The sequence below is a fragment of the Sceloporus undulatus genome, chromosome 8 (assembly GCF_019175285.1).
Source record: "Sceloporus undulatus isolate JIND9_A2432 ecotype Alabama chromosome 8, SceUnd_v1.1, whole genome shotgun sequence".
Lineage (NCBI taxonomy): Eukaryota > Metazoa > Chordata > Lepidosauria > Squamata > Phrynosomatidae > Sceloporus > Sceloporus undulatus.
The window spans coordinates 35,617,655-35,633,648 of record NC_056529.1 but is presented as its reverse complement, the minus strand read 5'-3'; the positions used below and the strand labels follow the sequence as shown (position 1 = coordinate 35,633,648).

Sequence of the window (15,994 nt, the reverse complement as noted above, 5' to 3'; positions counted from 1 at the left end):
TGTATATCCCCCTACATAGGGGAAATCCTTAGAAGCAGAACTACAATCAATGACAAAGCAGAAGAATAAGAAAAAGAAGCATCCAAAACAACAAAACCAAGAATCTTTTTATGAAAATTGGCTTCCCTTCATTGACTTTGTCAACACAAACCTTATAACTGTTCATCCTCCAACTTGTCAGGGGTCACTATGGTCTGACTTATTCCAAACAATCTAAACTATATTAGACTTTATATAAGGGAAGTTGGAAAATTTTGAAAGATTATTTTATAATTGTATGTTTTCATAAGGTTTTAGCCTTCTTTTTATTGTATTCCTTTTTGGATAATTTCATTAAACTTAAAAAAAAGAAAAAGAAACATTCTAAAAACAAGGAACATCATCAGTCTCGATCTCTCATCTCTATTATGAATCAGCCAATTTCTGTTATAACCAACATTGTTCCTCAAGTCTCAGGAGCCACTTGTTCAGAAGAACCTAGGCTGGACAGCCTCAGTGAATAGTGAATAGAGGTGAATAACTGGCTCCGCAGATGGTGCCGCCAACTCTACGATGCTATGATTCTATGTAATATTTTGCATTTCACTCAATGTTCAGCCTTGCCTTGAATATATCTTTGAAGTTTTACTTCTGTACTGTATTTTGATGTTTCAGGTACTTCCAGATCTTGAAACTGTTTCTGTATCATTATTGACTTATATGATTCTATTTTCATGTCTCATATGTAATATTTTGCATTTCACTCAATGTTCAGTAAACTTTTTACTTGTTTGCAACAACACTCCTGCCTCCTTCTTGGGCATAGCTTGCTAGTCTCCCATTTGTTTGAGACACAGGCCACAAAGAAGAAGGCAGGCTGCATACCTCTAACTAGTTACTTGAGTGGTCATCTGTGAATTCACACAACCCCTGAATCCTCCCCTCATCGTACCTGGCTGCCCTATAGATTGCTGCATCGGTGTTGATGGAACTAGCAGTTTTGGCAGACAATCTCTTATATAGGGCTTCCAGAGATTGGTGGGCTACCACCAAAATACTTCCATGAGAAATTAGAAGATCCCAAAAGAGCCACTGCACAGGTGCAGGCTAACACATTTGTGTGAGTCCACAGATGACCACTTGAAGAACTATAGTTATAGGTATGCAAACTGTCCTTCAAAGATGGGATTGTGCGAAAGAGAGGAACATTCATACTGAATATGCCCTTGGATATGGCAGTAGTTGCTGGTCTCGGTCTCTTACAACTTTTCATATATTTATTTTGTTATAATACAAGCTCTCTTTGAATTACTGGACTTTTTATCAATCTTAATATTTTTAGTCTGGAAATCTAGTGTTCTTTTTCTTATTCTTAATAAGTATGTGGTGTTTTTCTTTCCTTCTAGAACCTTGGCTTCTTCGTTCTAAGAGTCCTGTGGGTAACCCACAACTTATTCAGTTCAGCAGAGAAGTGATTGATCTTCTTAAAAATCAACCATCATGTATCATGCCTGTCAGTAAATTCATCCCAACATACCATCATCATTTTGCCAAACAATGCCGTGTATCTGATTATGGGTATTCCAAGTTGCTGGAGTTGCTGGAAGCAGTGCCTCATGTGTTGCAAGTGAGTTTAGTCTACTGTCACAGTTTTTGCTGAAGCAGTATTGATTCTTACAAAAGTATGCCCCTGTGTGTGCCTTCAAGTTATCTGTCAACTTATGATGGCCTCAAGAATTCCATCAGGTTTTCTTAGGCAGGGAATACTCAGAAGTAGTTTTGCCAGTTGCTTCCCCTGAAATATGGCCTACAGCACCTGGTATTCATTGGCAGTCTCCCATCCAAATACTAACCAGAATTGTCCCTGCTTATTTTCCCAAATCAGACAGAATCTGGTGCCTTGGGCCATTTTCTTACAAAAGACTAGCTGCTTATTTAAAGCTCGTTTCTTACAAAATACTACCTTTAAATATGGGAAACCTTCACAACACTAGTGACCCAAAATTTAACCCTGTGTGAAAAGTATTGTAAACCTGTGTGCCTTCTGTATTATCCACAGATACAGTGAGCACGCTTCCTAGACAGCTGATGCTGTAATTTGATACAGAGGTCACTTAGAACAAAAGAGTGAGAAAGAAATGCACACAGGTGTGACTTAATGTTGTGACCATGTGAGAATAACCACATACCTAATTTGAGATTTGTTTTCCTTTTTTAGATTCTTGGAATAGGTACCAAGCGTTTGTTAACTTTAACGCACAGAGCCCAGGTGAAACGATTTACTCAAGACTTACTGAAGCTTCTCAAGTCCCAGGCCAGTAAACAAGTTATTGTGAGAGAATTCTTGCAAGCTTATCACTGGTATGTATAGAAAAAGCTGTAACAAATACACATCTCTGTTATAGTAATCAAATGTCAAATATTTAAATTAGAGGTTTGAGGATTCTATGGTTTCCTTGCAAAAGGGGAGATCTCCAAAGACAAAATCTCTGAAGGGCAATAATTTTGTTTTTAAAAATCCTCCCTGGCAAGGGAGGTCCTGGGGGCAATTTAAACTGCCTGAGTTTAACATTTTTCAGGTGAAGTGCTGTTTCTTCATTGATTGCTACTTTAGACACATGTTTTAGTTTGGTTTATTGATGACATTATCAGGTTAATTTAAATTTCTTAACATGATAATCTGCATTTCCCAATGCATTTCTCCCTCAAACTTCTAGGTGTTTCTCAAAAGACTGGGATGTAACTGAATATGGAGTGTGTGAGTTGGTGGATCTAATATCAGAAATTCCAGATACAACCATCTGTTTGTGTCAGCAAGATAATGAAATGGTAATTTGCATCCCAAAGAGAGGTATGTCCTCATTTTTAAGAACTTCAAGCATTTTCCCCCTACAGATCATATAGTAATAATTGTCATGCTGATACCAGGTACAGTAGTCCCTCGGGTTACGAAATTAATTCGTTCCGCCACTCCGTTCGTAACCCGAGTAATTTCGCAACCCGAAAAGGCTAGCGGCTAGCGCTGGAAAGCCGCTAGCCGCGCTTTGCGGTTTGAATTTCGCGCCGAAAAAAAATTCGTAACCCGAAAAAAACATCGTAACCCGGAACAGTTTTTTCCTATCTATTTTTTTCGTATCCCGGAAATTTCGTAACGCGATCAATTCGTATCCCGGGGTACCACTGTACACTGATACCATGTGCAGTTTTTGTAGCTTTTACTAGCTTAAATAACATTGTTTCTTCTTTGCTTTCCCCTTGCAAGTACTCAGCCTCACATTTCTTCACTTTTCCTAGAACGTACCAAAGAAGAAATTGAAAGAACAAAGCAGTTCTCCAAGGAAGTAGTTGATCTGCTTCGTCATCAGCCCTATTTTCGGATGCCTTTCAACAAATTTATCCCATCCTATCACCATCACTTTGGGCGCCAGTGCAAGCTTGCCTATTATGGATTTACCAAACTACTTGAACTTTTTGAAGCCATACCAGATGTCTTGCAGGTAGGCTGCAGGTATTCTGGGGTACAAATGGACAGTTGGTAGTCCCAGAGCTCCTCATAGCTTCCCGCTGGTACTTGTTACAATTCTGAATATTCCTCACTTTGTGAGATCTTTCTAGCCTTCACAGTGAGTGACGCTGTGCAAGATTTAAAATCTTCAGCATTTCAAATCTAGTTGGGCTAATAGAGCATTAAGCAATCTGACGACCTCCGGATGGTTTTGATCCATGATTATTATAATCTCTGACTATTGGCCATTATTTCACTGAGGTATAAGTTCTGTCTGGGCTAGACAACCTGAGATAATGGATGAGGGCATCTCTGTACAAAAGAGTTACCTTCGTACTGAAAACCAGTGTTATTACAGTGCAGTCGTGCCATACGCTTACGCTGAAGCCGCATGACAATACAAAGAATGGTACATGCACCGCCACACCTGAACCCCATTATATTGAATGGGGCTTGAGCATACACATTTTTCAGCTTATGCGGGGGGGGGGGGGTCCAGAATGGATCCCCTGCGTAAGATAAGGCTCCACTGTATTATTATTATTATTATTATTATTATTATTATTATTATTATTGTACAATATGTCAAAAAATACCAGAAAGCAAAATAAATTGGAGTTGTGCTCAATAGAACTAAGCTTTTTTAAAGAAAAGGTAAAGTATTATTTCACTACACATATCAACTCTAAAATTTCAGTATTCTCTTTTCTTTCTTTTTTTATAGAGAAGGGATGTTAATATGTGGTTTCTCAGCTTGAATCTTTAACCTTGAGCTGCATTACAAGGAAAATCTGAGATATTGCTAGTATGACATTCGTTATTGTCTTCCCCAGTCAAGTAACTTCATTAACCACACTGACTTCAATCTCAGGTACTGGAATGTGGAGAAGAGAAAATTCTTACACTAACTGATACAGAACAAATCAAAGCTTTAGCTGCCCAATTTGTTAAATTGCTCCGATCACAGAAAGATAAATGCCTTATGATGACAGATGTACTCATGGAATATGCTAAAACATTTGGCTACGCATTGCGTCTCCAGGACTATGATGTTAGCTCTGTTCCAGCTTTAATGCAAAAACTTTGCCATGTTATCAAGGTAAGTTTTAAGTATAATGTATAAAAATAACAATGTGATATTTTGGATCTGATAAGGATGGAGGAAAGAGCTGTATAGAAAATTAGAATGACCAGTGCTAGCATCTTGTATGATTGGCTAATTTGAACTTCTCACTGTTTTTCTCTGCCCAAAATGCTAAAGATTACTCAACCTAGGGCATAAACAGCATGTTCTGTATGTGTCTGTTTAAGAATCATGTCCTCCAGATTGTCATTGGACCTAAACATGTGAAAGAGGATAAAATAGTAAAGCAGAAACTTATTTTAAGAAGCCATATTGTGGCTTCAGGGGCACACAGCTGGATGGCGTTCACAGTGAGTGAAAAGCGTAGATAAGAATTTGGATACTGAGTTCCACTCTCTTTTTTGGGGGGAATAGCGTTTGGGGCAAGTTGACCAAAAATTTGCTGGATTTGTAAGCTGCTCAATTTAATTGTACAGTAGTGTGTTGTACCAGCCTCTTCAATCCTCATTTGGATTGGATACTCCTCCATAAGGAACTATGCTGAAGAATACCAGCATCATAGGGATGCTGAGGAGCACCAGATGCTGTGTGGGTTGAGGAAGAGGGATATGACTTTTTTTCTGCAGAATTAGAGCTCCTTATAAGTCTTCCTATCATCAAAACACTGTGTGATCTTGGTTTAGAAAAAACTTTGCAATTGATGTTTTAAGTTGCTTTATTTTAGTTATAATATTGTACTATATAATAATAATAATAATAATAATATGTTTTATTTATAGACCGCTATTCCACAATGATCATAGCGGTGTACAATAAAAATTGCAATACATTACAACGTGACAGTTAAAGGAGGGAGAAGTCTCGTCCTTCAGGCTGTCCCCGATGTTGCTGGGTCTGCCTGATGGCTCCCTCTGAGGCCGAGATGACAGTTGAAAGAGGGAGGGGCCTCTTCCTTCAGGCAGTCCCCGATGTTGCTGGGTCTGCCTGATGGCTCCATCTGAGGCCGAGATGACAGTTTTATACACAATTAACCCCCCACATCTGTGGTCTAACAAATTTAGGCTATAAAACTAGAGTTGATGGGAAGAGCCATTGTGGGAGGAGGTGGTCCTTCAAGTTATCTGGTTCTTAACCACTCTCTGTGAAATATCCTCAGTAGTGTTCAGTGTACTACAAGTATCTGTTTGCAGTAGCTTTCCCTGTACATATTGATTTACTCTGACTTTTCTGTTGTTACTCAAACTTTCTCAGATTATTGATACAGAATTTGGTAAACAGCTTCAGCTTATAAATAAAAAATCTCTTCGGACCTTAACTGCACAACTTCTGGTGCTCCTGATGACTTTGGATGATGCTACCTGTGTTTCTGTTGAGGAGCTTAGAAGGCAATATGAAACCACACAGGGATCTCCCCTTAATCCATGTGAATATGGCTTCATGACATTTACTGATCTCCTGATGAGTGTGCCTTATTTTATTGAGGTAAGGAAATACAGTTTGATATAATACTGGTCTAATTATATTAGTTTATTCCTTAATGATGGTTTCTGTTGTCCTAATGAACAATTTACTGTTCTATTAAGTTGTAAAACACCTACTAGAATAGATTATGCAGTTTAGGCATCCTTTTATTGCTGAAATCAAGAGAGCTTAGGATAACCCCCGAAAGTAGATTTTGTGTGAAAGGGCTCTTTTATATCTACCACTGTAATCAAATTCCTAGGCTCAGAATTCCTTCTTTCTAAGTGTCTGTCTATATCAGCAGGCTCTGGTTGCTAGGTTTTGTTGTGTGTGTTTTTTTTAAAGGTTAGATCTTACAAGTTATAAATCTACACTCAGAGTAGAGCAAAACCACAACTAAAGAGAGAAATGGGGGAAGTATCCAGTAGTGACCATGGGTAAAGGAGTAATAGCAGATGTAGTATGGCTGGTTCCATGGTGGTCAACTTTAGAATGAATGAACAATAATGTGTGAAGGGTCTGGAAACCATGCCCTATGAGGAACGACTAAGGGAGCTGGGGATGTTTAGCCTGGAAAAGAGAAGGTTAAGAGGTGATATGAGAGCCCTGTTTAAATATTTGAAGGGATGTCACATTGAGGAGGGAACACACTTGTTTTCTGCTGCTCCAGCGTATAACAAGGGTTCACTGTATTAGTACAAGACGTGCTTTAAGATTCCTAAATATTCATTAGTACCCAAAAGGTGGAAGACTGTTCAATTGTATGTCTTTTCCTACAGGTTTTTATTGATGGAGAGGTAGAATATGTCAAGCTTACAACCTTGTATGTATTTGCCAAGAAAGTGAGGTCTTTGCTTCATACCTATCACTACCAACAGATCTTCCTTCATGAGTTTTCTACAGCCTATACCAAATACACAGGTGAAGTGTTGCATCCTAAAGCATATGGTTACAGTAATCTTGAAGAACTCCTCGGAGCAATTCCACCGGTTTGTAGAAGGTTCTTTTTCCCATTATAATTAAGCTAAATCCTACAACTTTCCCTATGCAGTTTCAGAGGTGCATTTAATATAAATATGCTGTATAATTCTATGTGTAGTAGTGTTGGATAGATAAAATAGAGATAAGGATTGCAGGCTTACACTCCCCTTAATGTGTAAGAAAAAAATATTATTAGGACCTCTCTGAATATAACAGTTACCTGTATGATTCAATTATTTTATATTAGGTTTTTCTTTTGATACTAAAGCTCATCGGCACAGTTCCCCTGTTGCTTATGAACCTTAAGGAGCAAATGTCTTCTTATTTCTGGGGAAATAACATTTCATCTTTTTTTCTGCAGCAGTCTGGCTTGACTCATTTAAGTGCCATTGAACTGTAATAGACTGAAGTGCTTAACTTTCTTGCAGGTCCTGTTTTATTATTCTTCTGTAGTGGTGAAGGGTATCTTACAAGGCAAGTTCTTTCTACTTGCTCCAACAAGCAGGCAATTCAATGGATAATAAAGTTTGATTGAGGTTCCCCAGCTCAGGAAAGCAATCTTAGTAAATCAGTCTAATTCCTCCATTGGCTTCAACTAGATCATCTTCATGTAGGCTCCTTTTTTCCAACCAATCACTCTTCTTTCATCTGTTTTCATTGGGTTTACTGATTCTTTAACATTACTCTATCCCCCTGCAAAAAGGAAAATCTGTGTCTGGAACTACCCTGTCCTGCTGCAAGGAAGGACTCACTATAACAGAGGATTCCTGCCTACAAGCTGCACCACACCATTATTTTGTCCCACTCTGTTACAAATGCATGCATGCATACTAACACTCTGCCAGCAACTATCAATCACCCCTGTCCCTCTGCTAGTTCATCAGATGCCCTGTGTGACCAACCATTTGATCGCACAATCAATTGACTGCCTGTATGGTGCATTGATGAACCCAATGACACATTGGCACAGCATGATCATGGAGTGCATAATCCCTTTCTCCCCCCCCCCCCCAACCCATGGCCCCCTGTTCATGTTGTTATTAAATCAGTTGTATTACTCGTAACCTGATGTGTTTGTCGTCATTTCACTCCATGGGGTGTGCAGTGGGTCAATAGTGCAGCTGCCCATTTGTGTGCTTGTGCGATCAATTTGCTAGTGGGCAACAAAAAATAGCCAACAAGGACACTGGTAGCTTGTCCAGCCTAGGGTGCCTGCTCCCAATTGCTTTCTCACTGATGCACAGCCCACACGGCTCTGCAGTAGTTCACTCTTTTTGGTTTGAACCGGAACAAATAGGGATATTTTTCGCTCCAGTGTTAAGCCCCAGAATGTGGCTTGGGTCCATTTTCCTCCAGTATCAGCCACATGCATCATTTGAACAGGCTGGGGTCATTTCTTTTAGCCTGTATGGACAACCCCTAAGATTTTATTTAGGGTTACTGTAAGGTAATGCATAGGGTTATGTATGCATTTAAAATTTTGCTTCACTTTAATATGAAAGTAGGTTAGATGAATGTATGAAAACATCTTCCAGTTAATGTGTGTGAATCATTGGCGGGTTACAGACCGCCAGAAAGTACGTGACGAGCGCGTACTAGGATTAGGAAGGGGCAGTGCTTCCGCACCCCCTAACCCTAGTATGCGCTCTGCGCACACAAAATGGCGGTGGCCATTCCACATGGCCACTGCCATGATTACGTCACGACCGCACCGCCTCCACACAAGGCAGCGCGGTTGTGACGTATTGAGGCCATGCCACGGCGCATAGTGCGCCTTTTATCCGGCCCCGGAAGGAGCGCGATTTCCATGCTCCTTACTCGGAGCGTCCAGGAGACGCACAGTGTGGCAGCTGCAGCTCCTGGATGCTGCAAGCGGCGGCGGCGGGAGAGCGCCACTTCTCGGCGGTATGTAACCCGCCATTGTTTCCTCTCCCCTACTCCCAATATGTTTAAAGTGTTTGTGCATTTAAATCTAGAGTGATATTCCTTTGGTGGTCCTGCAAATGGAATAAGAAATATTGGAAATGGAGTCATAATAAAATTGCAAAAAAATTAAAATCTAAACAGAATATGGACCCAAAAATGTATTTGCTAGACATGATTACAAGCAAAAATTTAGAAAGGAAATATGGCAAGCTCCCTATTTTATGTAATGACAGCTGTGAATGTTGGAATGGTTGTTGAAATTTTTTGAATATTTGGAAATAGGTAAAATAACATATGTGCTGAAAGATCAACCATGGGAAAAATTCAAGTTAGAATGGAACATATTGAAAAAATATTTAAAGGAGGAATGGGATCTATGGTGATATTTTGTGAGAAATGTTGTGAAATATATGCACATACCATTGGATTTCAGCCTATTATTATTATTATTGCCATTGTTCAGGTTTAAGAAGGAATTGTAAGGGTAAGTGAGAACATGTCCCTATAACTGAGAATATTTTAATTGATTCACTCTTCTTATGCAAATGTTTTGTCGTCATTGCATTAGGTAGTATGGATAAAAGGCCATGGTCATAAGAGAATTGTTGTCCTAAAGAATGATATGAAAAGTAAGTAATCTCAGTTTAGAACTGGCCCAGTTTTTTTGCACTTATTTGTTGTAGAAATATTGACAATACATCTGCCTTTTCCCCCCAGCTCGTTTTAACTCACCTAGTCTTCCTGTTGCTGATGAGAATACTGAAAATCAGTTTGCTGATGGCAGTGGACAAGCTATAGAGCTAGCTAGAGCAAGCAAATCCTTGGAACTGAACATGGAAACACCAAATGCTCCTGGTAATGAATAGTTGGTCGATTTGTTGTGCCTCATGTAATTGTCTAATCCTTTTGCCATGAATAGATATGCTAAAAACAAAACAGAATGGACTGCCCCTAGTTCTGTGCCTGATTAGAACAGTGTTTCATGTTGCCATCTTTTCCATCCCCAACCACTTCCATCCATGTTTGACTTAGGGAAAACATTACTTGTCACAGCAGCAGCAAATCAATGTTTATTTCAAAACTCATGATGCAAGTTGAAGGTGTCTATCTAGTCCAGGAGAAAAGTTGGGGGACCAATGGCAATGTCATTCAACCCATCATGGTTCAGAGAATTATAGATTTAGAAGAGACCACAAGGACCAGCCCCTGCCATGCAGGAACACACGATCAAAGCACTCCTGACCATCCAGCCTCTGGATGGAGGCAGCGTATTTCACTGTTGAACAGCTCTTCCTATCAAGATGTTCTTCCTAATGTTGAAGTGGATTCTCTTTTCTTGTAGTTTGAATCCATTGTCCCATGTCCTAGTCTCTGGAGCAGCAGAAAACAAGCTTGCATCCCTTCAAATATTTAAACACTGCTATCATGTCACTGCTTCTTTCCAGAGGAAAATTCAGTATCGTTTGACTGATTTGTCCTTTTTGCCATGTAATAAGACTATTACTGACCTGTTTCAACTGTTGACTGTTGAAATGTTGGCTGTAAAACAGGAGTATTTTAATACAAGCTGCTAAGACTTTTGGACTTACGTGCTTTGTCATATCTCTCTGTCACAATCTCTATATTTCAAAATCCAGACTTGTTCTGGGGTCATACAGGAATCCTACTGGGAACATGTGTGTTTGAGCAAAAATTGAAAACTTTCTGAATAAAAAGTTGAATTTTGTATCTTAAAAAACAGGCGACCACATATTGTATTTGTTTTTCTCTTTGTTCTTGCAATCCTAGGGATAAGATGTAGATCCTAAAGCCTAACATGCCACTTTGCATGCCTGTATCTTCATTCTCCAGATCACCTGAAGACTCTGATCTTGTATACTTCATAGTTCCAAAAACAGTCAGCCTGACCCCTTTTCTGGTTATTGGGATCCCTCTCCAACGTTCTAGAAATAATTGCTTTATTTGTCCTCTTCCTTCATTTTTTTCTTTTCTTTGCAGTTTCTAATCAGACTGAGCAAGAACTGCTTTGCCTCACAAATACATCACCTGTTGATCTTCTGTGTGAGCCACTCCCTTCCTGCTTACCTTCCCCACAGCTGAGACCAGACCCAGTCATCCTTGAATCAGTGGACCTCATTCAGTTTGAAGAACATCCACCAACCCTTTCTGGTAAAAAGAGGTGCAGTCCTGCATATGCTTGCTTCAAGGAAGATTAACAGGATTTCCAACCAATAACTACTTCCATCAGAAGCCACTCTTCATTATGTGATCATCTGTAAATTAAGTTTTCTGTACTATCCTCATATGAGAGGACAGTACAGACAACAGAAGTTTAGTCTCTGCACAGGGCAAAATGAGATCAAATAAGTTGTGCCATTTGAAGCTACGCATAGCCTCTTTCCAAATGCTCACTTATGTAAACAGTTGTAGTTGTGTGCCTTCAAGTTGTTTTGACTTATGGTGACCCTAAGATGAACCTATCACAGGATTTTCTTGGCAAGATTTGTTCAGCAGATCTTTGCCTTGCCTTCCTCTCAGGATGACAGAATGTGACTCACTCCAGGTCACCCAGCAGGTTTTCAGGGCCAGGCAGGGATGCGAACCCTGGTCTGCAGAGTTGTAGTCCAACACTTAAACCACTACACAATGCTGGCTTTCTTGTAAATGTCTACCTGTAAATGCAGGTTCTAGCCTGTTTCCATCTAGCCCCAGTGAGAGCTGCCCTCTGCCCCTCAAGATGAGGGAAATTGCATTGCCCTGAGTCAAGGTTTTCCTCTGAAATGATCCATGCCTCCACACCTTGTTTCAGCAGAAAATCCATCCCCTTATCCCCCAAAATACAGACCTAAAAGTAGAACGACTTTCAGTTCATGTCTGGTTACTTCATATGTAGCGTAATTTATTTGTAGCATTTGAAAACAAGAACCAAACTAGAATATTCAGATATTTCCAATTTTTTAGCCCAGGTCACCCTTTAAAAAAAAAATTCACAACCCTGTACCAGCTTCTTTTTTTACCTACAGAGATAAAACTAACCTAATGAATTACGTGTGCCAACTCCAGTAGTTCCTCTAAGCTAGCCAGGCACACATGCTGCTGAATACAGTCATGAATATTTGTTTGTACTTGAAAAGCCCTAATAGCATTGCTCAGATAAGGGGTGATTTTGGATTACAGCCCCTGGAATCCAATAGCCTGCACAATTGCCAATACTGGTTTGGGAATTCAGAGATTGGCCAATGCTGGTTTGGATGTTTAGAGATTGGTATAAAAGGAATGTTTACAATCTATGCTCAGGGGCATAGATATTAGTCAGATGCAGCTCTATAATCCCGTCAGCTTTAGTTTCCTCAGATACTCTTCTACTACTTATATTGGCACTAAGAGAATTATGAAAATTAATTTACTTCTTTAAACTAAAGCATTCCGTTTTCATTGTAGAAACAATGATTTTAACTGAAGAAAAAGAGGAGACTGCTGGTGCTTCACATTCTAAAGAAGAATTAAGCCACTTCCTCATAGCATCTGATGCTGCGCAAAATACTTCAGCATCTCCCCACCCATCGTCCGAATCCCAACTAAGCAAAGAACTCATGGACAGTCCAGCCAAAAGGCAACATAAAAACCGAGTAAAGTTGGCAGCAAATTTTTCACTTGCACCTGTAACCAAGCTTTAACTCCGATTGTGGTGTGAAAGGCAACACACTGTTAGATTGCACAGCAATTGGCTACCATTTATATTCTTAATCATAGATCAGAACAAGGGAGAGGCACTTGTGTTCTCTTTGTCACCATCTGTGAAGGTTTGGTTCAATTTACACTGAATTCAGCTGGGCAGGTATTTTTATTTGAACTTCAAGTGTTAAGGATGAGTTAACATTTTTCCTTTTTTTCCATTCTGTCAAATGTCAGTAAAAAGCAAATGATAAACTTTGGTTTAGAGCATGATGGAATTTATGTTTCTAAAACCTCATAAGTCATGTAATCCTCCATTTAGCATATAAGTGTATAGGCTATTTCTGACATTCATTTTCAGACAATAATCCAGTGTGCAATCTGTCTTGCAAAACAGTGTGTTGGGAATATTTTTAAAAATCTGTTACTGGATTGGAATAAACCTGTATTTGGAATCTTCAGTGTTAAATTGATATGGGTAAAACTTAGGATGTTTTGGATGACTTGTAACTGACACTTGTCAAAAGATGACTGTAGAAAATTGTTGGTTTGTTACAAAACCCCTTTTAAATGCCTTTGGTACTAATTCAGTTCCACTAAGGAGTCTTGTAGGAAGTTGAGGACATTTTAAGCTTCCCTTTTTTAGTGCTCCAAGCTGATGTTGATCTGAATGAAGAAAATGCCTTCCTGTCATGCATTTTGAGGTGAACTTTGAAATGCTTCTTACATCTGCTGATTAGATTACTGGGAGTATTTGATATTGCAAAAATATGCATTTAAATGCATAAATTATGAATCACAGCAGAGGTTAAAGGATCTTTTTAAGATGGAAGGTAATGATGCTACTTCCACTTGCAGAGTTGTGAGCAGGATATGGAAATACCAAGGTTATGATGTTTAACCTTGTTTTCTAACTTTTTAAACACATAATAAATGGGAAGCTTATTTTTGAGTTGCTACATTTTAACTGTGTCTAGTTTTTATTCTGATGTTTACTTCTAGTGTTCATTGCTGCTCTTCTGTGTTTGTGTGATTTTCTTCCAGTTCCTATAGTGGTATTTTTGTTGGCTTTTATAATGGTCAGCCTTTGTTGAAGGAGGCAAGTCAGTGGAGTCCATTGTACTTCTTATGGAGAGCTACAACATCTTCTGAAGCTTTATTACCCCTGATGGGTAAACTTGGCATTTACAATGGGTTGTATTTGCCAGGCAAGGATTCTTATTGCTTGTCAAAAGGAAAGAACCTATACCAAAGGTTTCAAGTCTGAACAGATATGTTGGGTTGTTGTTTTTTGCAACAATTATATTTTGGAATAAGGGATTGAAAAGCAGGCGTGGATTTCACAGCCAGCAACTGAAAAATGCCACTTGATGGCTATGTCGACTTTTAAAAAATAAAATGAATTTTGTTTAAAAAATACTTTTAAACAAAACCAGACATTAAAACATTACTAAATTATATAGCCATTATGAATGCAGAGAAACACTGGAAGTCTTTCTGAGATCATGATAAAGCACAGAGTGTTTCACATTTTTACGTTTCTTCTACAGACATGGGGTTTATAGGAATGGGTTTTTAGAATTTTTAACCATTTCCTGAACTTATTTGTGAGACCATCTTTCCATTGCCTTATGTATCAACTGCATAAAATGAAGACCTATTCAAACCTTGTGTTTGTGCAGAAACAGTCATCATGTTGAACTGCAATTGCAAGTCATCTAAAATAACCTGTTAGACCAAGTTTTGGTGACAACTAAAGAAGTATTGTACCGTTAACGTACTTAAAATACAGATGCTGTTAAACCATCTGTAGAGGATGAGAAATCTGTCTGGATTTGTGTGTAATTCTGACCTAGATTGCTGTTTAAAAGTTGTAGAATGCCATTTGTTTTTTTCATAGTGTAAGACCATCTTCATTCAGTTTTCTTTTTACAAAGGCTTGACAAAATAATGTGACTTGACTGACTTTGAAGAGTAAATTAAGACATTGAAATTCTTTACTTTACACGTTATATCTAATTTTGATTTTGTGACTATTTAAAACAAAACAAAAAGACCGTATCACTGAAACCCTCAACTTGTGCACTCTCCAGATGGGATGGGAGACAACATGTATCTTTCTCAACTGTCTTCTTCTTTTGGACACTTTTGTGGCTCAAGTGCTGTTTTGTGTGTTGGGACCAAACAGTTGTCAATAAAATTTTCAAGCAAGCATGTAAACACCACTTTTTTCCATTTTTAATAAGATTCAAGAAATATATCAGTCTGAGTTAATTGGTTTACATAGTTTTTTACAAACATGGAAGGTAGACTGTTACATTTTTTTCCCAATGAGGTGGTCTTTTCACTGTCTCTAATGTTTCAAGGTATAACATTAGATAGAACTTCAGTCACAGAGGTTGGTAACACTGGCTCACAGACCTGTGGATCTCCCACTGTTACCATGCCACAATTGTGTTACAGGCTTTGTAGCCTATTGTATGTTGTGTGTGGGTGGGGGGTCCCAGGTTGGTAGAAGGTCACTAAAATGACAAAAAGCAATTTTGAAGTTGTCAGTAGGAAAATATATCCTTAGGATCAATAGTGGCAAATTTCATACCCTCCATAAAACCTATAGTCTTCCTTGTACCTGTTGTTTTAAATGACAAGTTGTCTAACTATAATTTTAGCAAGACCTCTAAAGAAAGGTAGTCAGCCACCACCTTAAGGCAGTAACTGTGAAACAGTTAATATCCTAAAGAAATTTTTCTGGTAATTTAAATTCATTGGGTTTTTTTGTTCTAGTTTCTGCAACAGTAGAAAACAAACTGGCTCCATCTTCTACATGACATCCCTTGAGATATTTAAAGATGGCTGTCATGTCACATCGCAGACTTCTTTCTCTTCAAGCTAAACGTGCCCATCTCCCTAAATCAAACAAAGCTTGGTTTCCAGAACTTTGATAATCTTGGTCACCCTCCTCTGGCTACGTTCCAGCTTATCAGTACGCTTAAACTGTGGTGCCCAGAACGGGAAACAATATTCCAGGTGAGGTCTGACCAACAAAAGAGAATGACACTGCTCCTTTGGTCTGGACATTCTACTCCCATTGATGCAGCCTAGCCTTGCTTTTTTGGCAGCTGCATCACACTTTCAACTCAAATTTAGCTTGTGGTCTGTTCCCAATATTCCTTTCACATGTACTGCTTTGAAGACAGGTGTCATGTATCCCACATTTGATTTTTCTTGCCTACTTTAAATGTTGAAATTCATTTAGGGTTACATCTCACAGTAAGGATAAAGCTTGTCCTTCTGGGTTGAAATTAATTCTGTTTTTTGATTTAGCAATTCTTATTAGTTTAACCAAGCTGGAGTCCTTATTGCAATGCATCTTCTTCGGTGCT

The 15,994-nt window shown here is 38.8% G+C and overlaps 1 protein-coding gene across 7 annotated transcripts in view; it reads left to right on the top strand.

The window, feature by feature from the left end:
• Positions 1-14,831, top strand: part of MARF1 (meiosis regulator and mRNA stability factor 1) — a 62,255-nt gene extending 47,424 nt beyond the window's left edge. For 4 of the 7 annotated variants that reach the window (XM_042480769.1, XM_042480770.1, XM_042480773.1 and 1 more), the window contains 11 exons: positions 1,386-1,606; positions 2,198-2,340; positions 2,697-2,830; positions 3,274-3,476; positions 4,356-4,583; positions 5,820-6,050; positions 6,809-7,018; positions 9,505-9,565; positions 9,654-9,791; positions 10,935-11,105; positions 12,378-14,831. In XM_042480769.1, the coding sequence (XP_042336703.1) occupies positions 1,386-1,606; positions 2,198-2,340; positions 2,697-2,830; positions 3,274-3,476; positions 4,356-4,583; positions 5,820-6,050; positions 6,809-7,018; positions 9,505-9,565; positions 9,654-9,791; positions 10,935-11,105; positions 12,378-12,613 (1,976 nt within the window). In that variant the 3' untranslated portion in view covers positions 12,614-14,831. Of the gene's footprint in view, positions 1-1,385; positions 1,607-2,197; positions 2,341-2,696; positions 2,831-3,273; positions 3,477-4,355; positions 4,584-5,819; positions 6,051-6,808; positions 7,019-9,504; positions 9,566-9,653; positions 9,792-10,934; positions 11,106-12,377 lie in introns of those variants that run through there. The other 3 variants (XM_042480771.1, XR_006105161.1, XM_042480774.1) reach the window with 3 other exon arrangements.
• Positions 14,832-15,994: the final 1,163 nt, after the last annotated feature.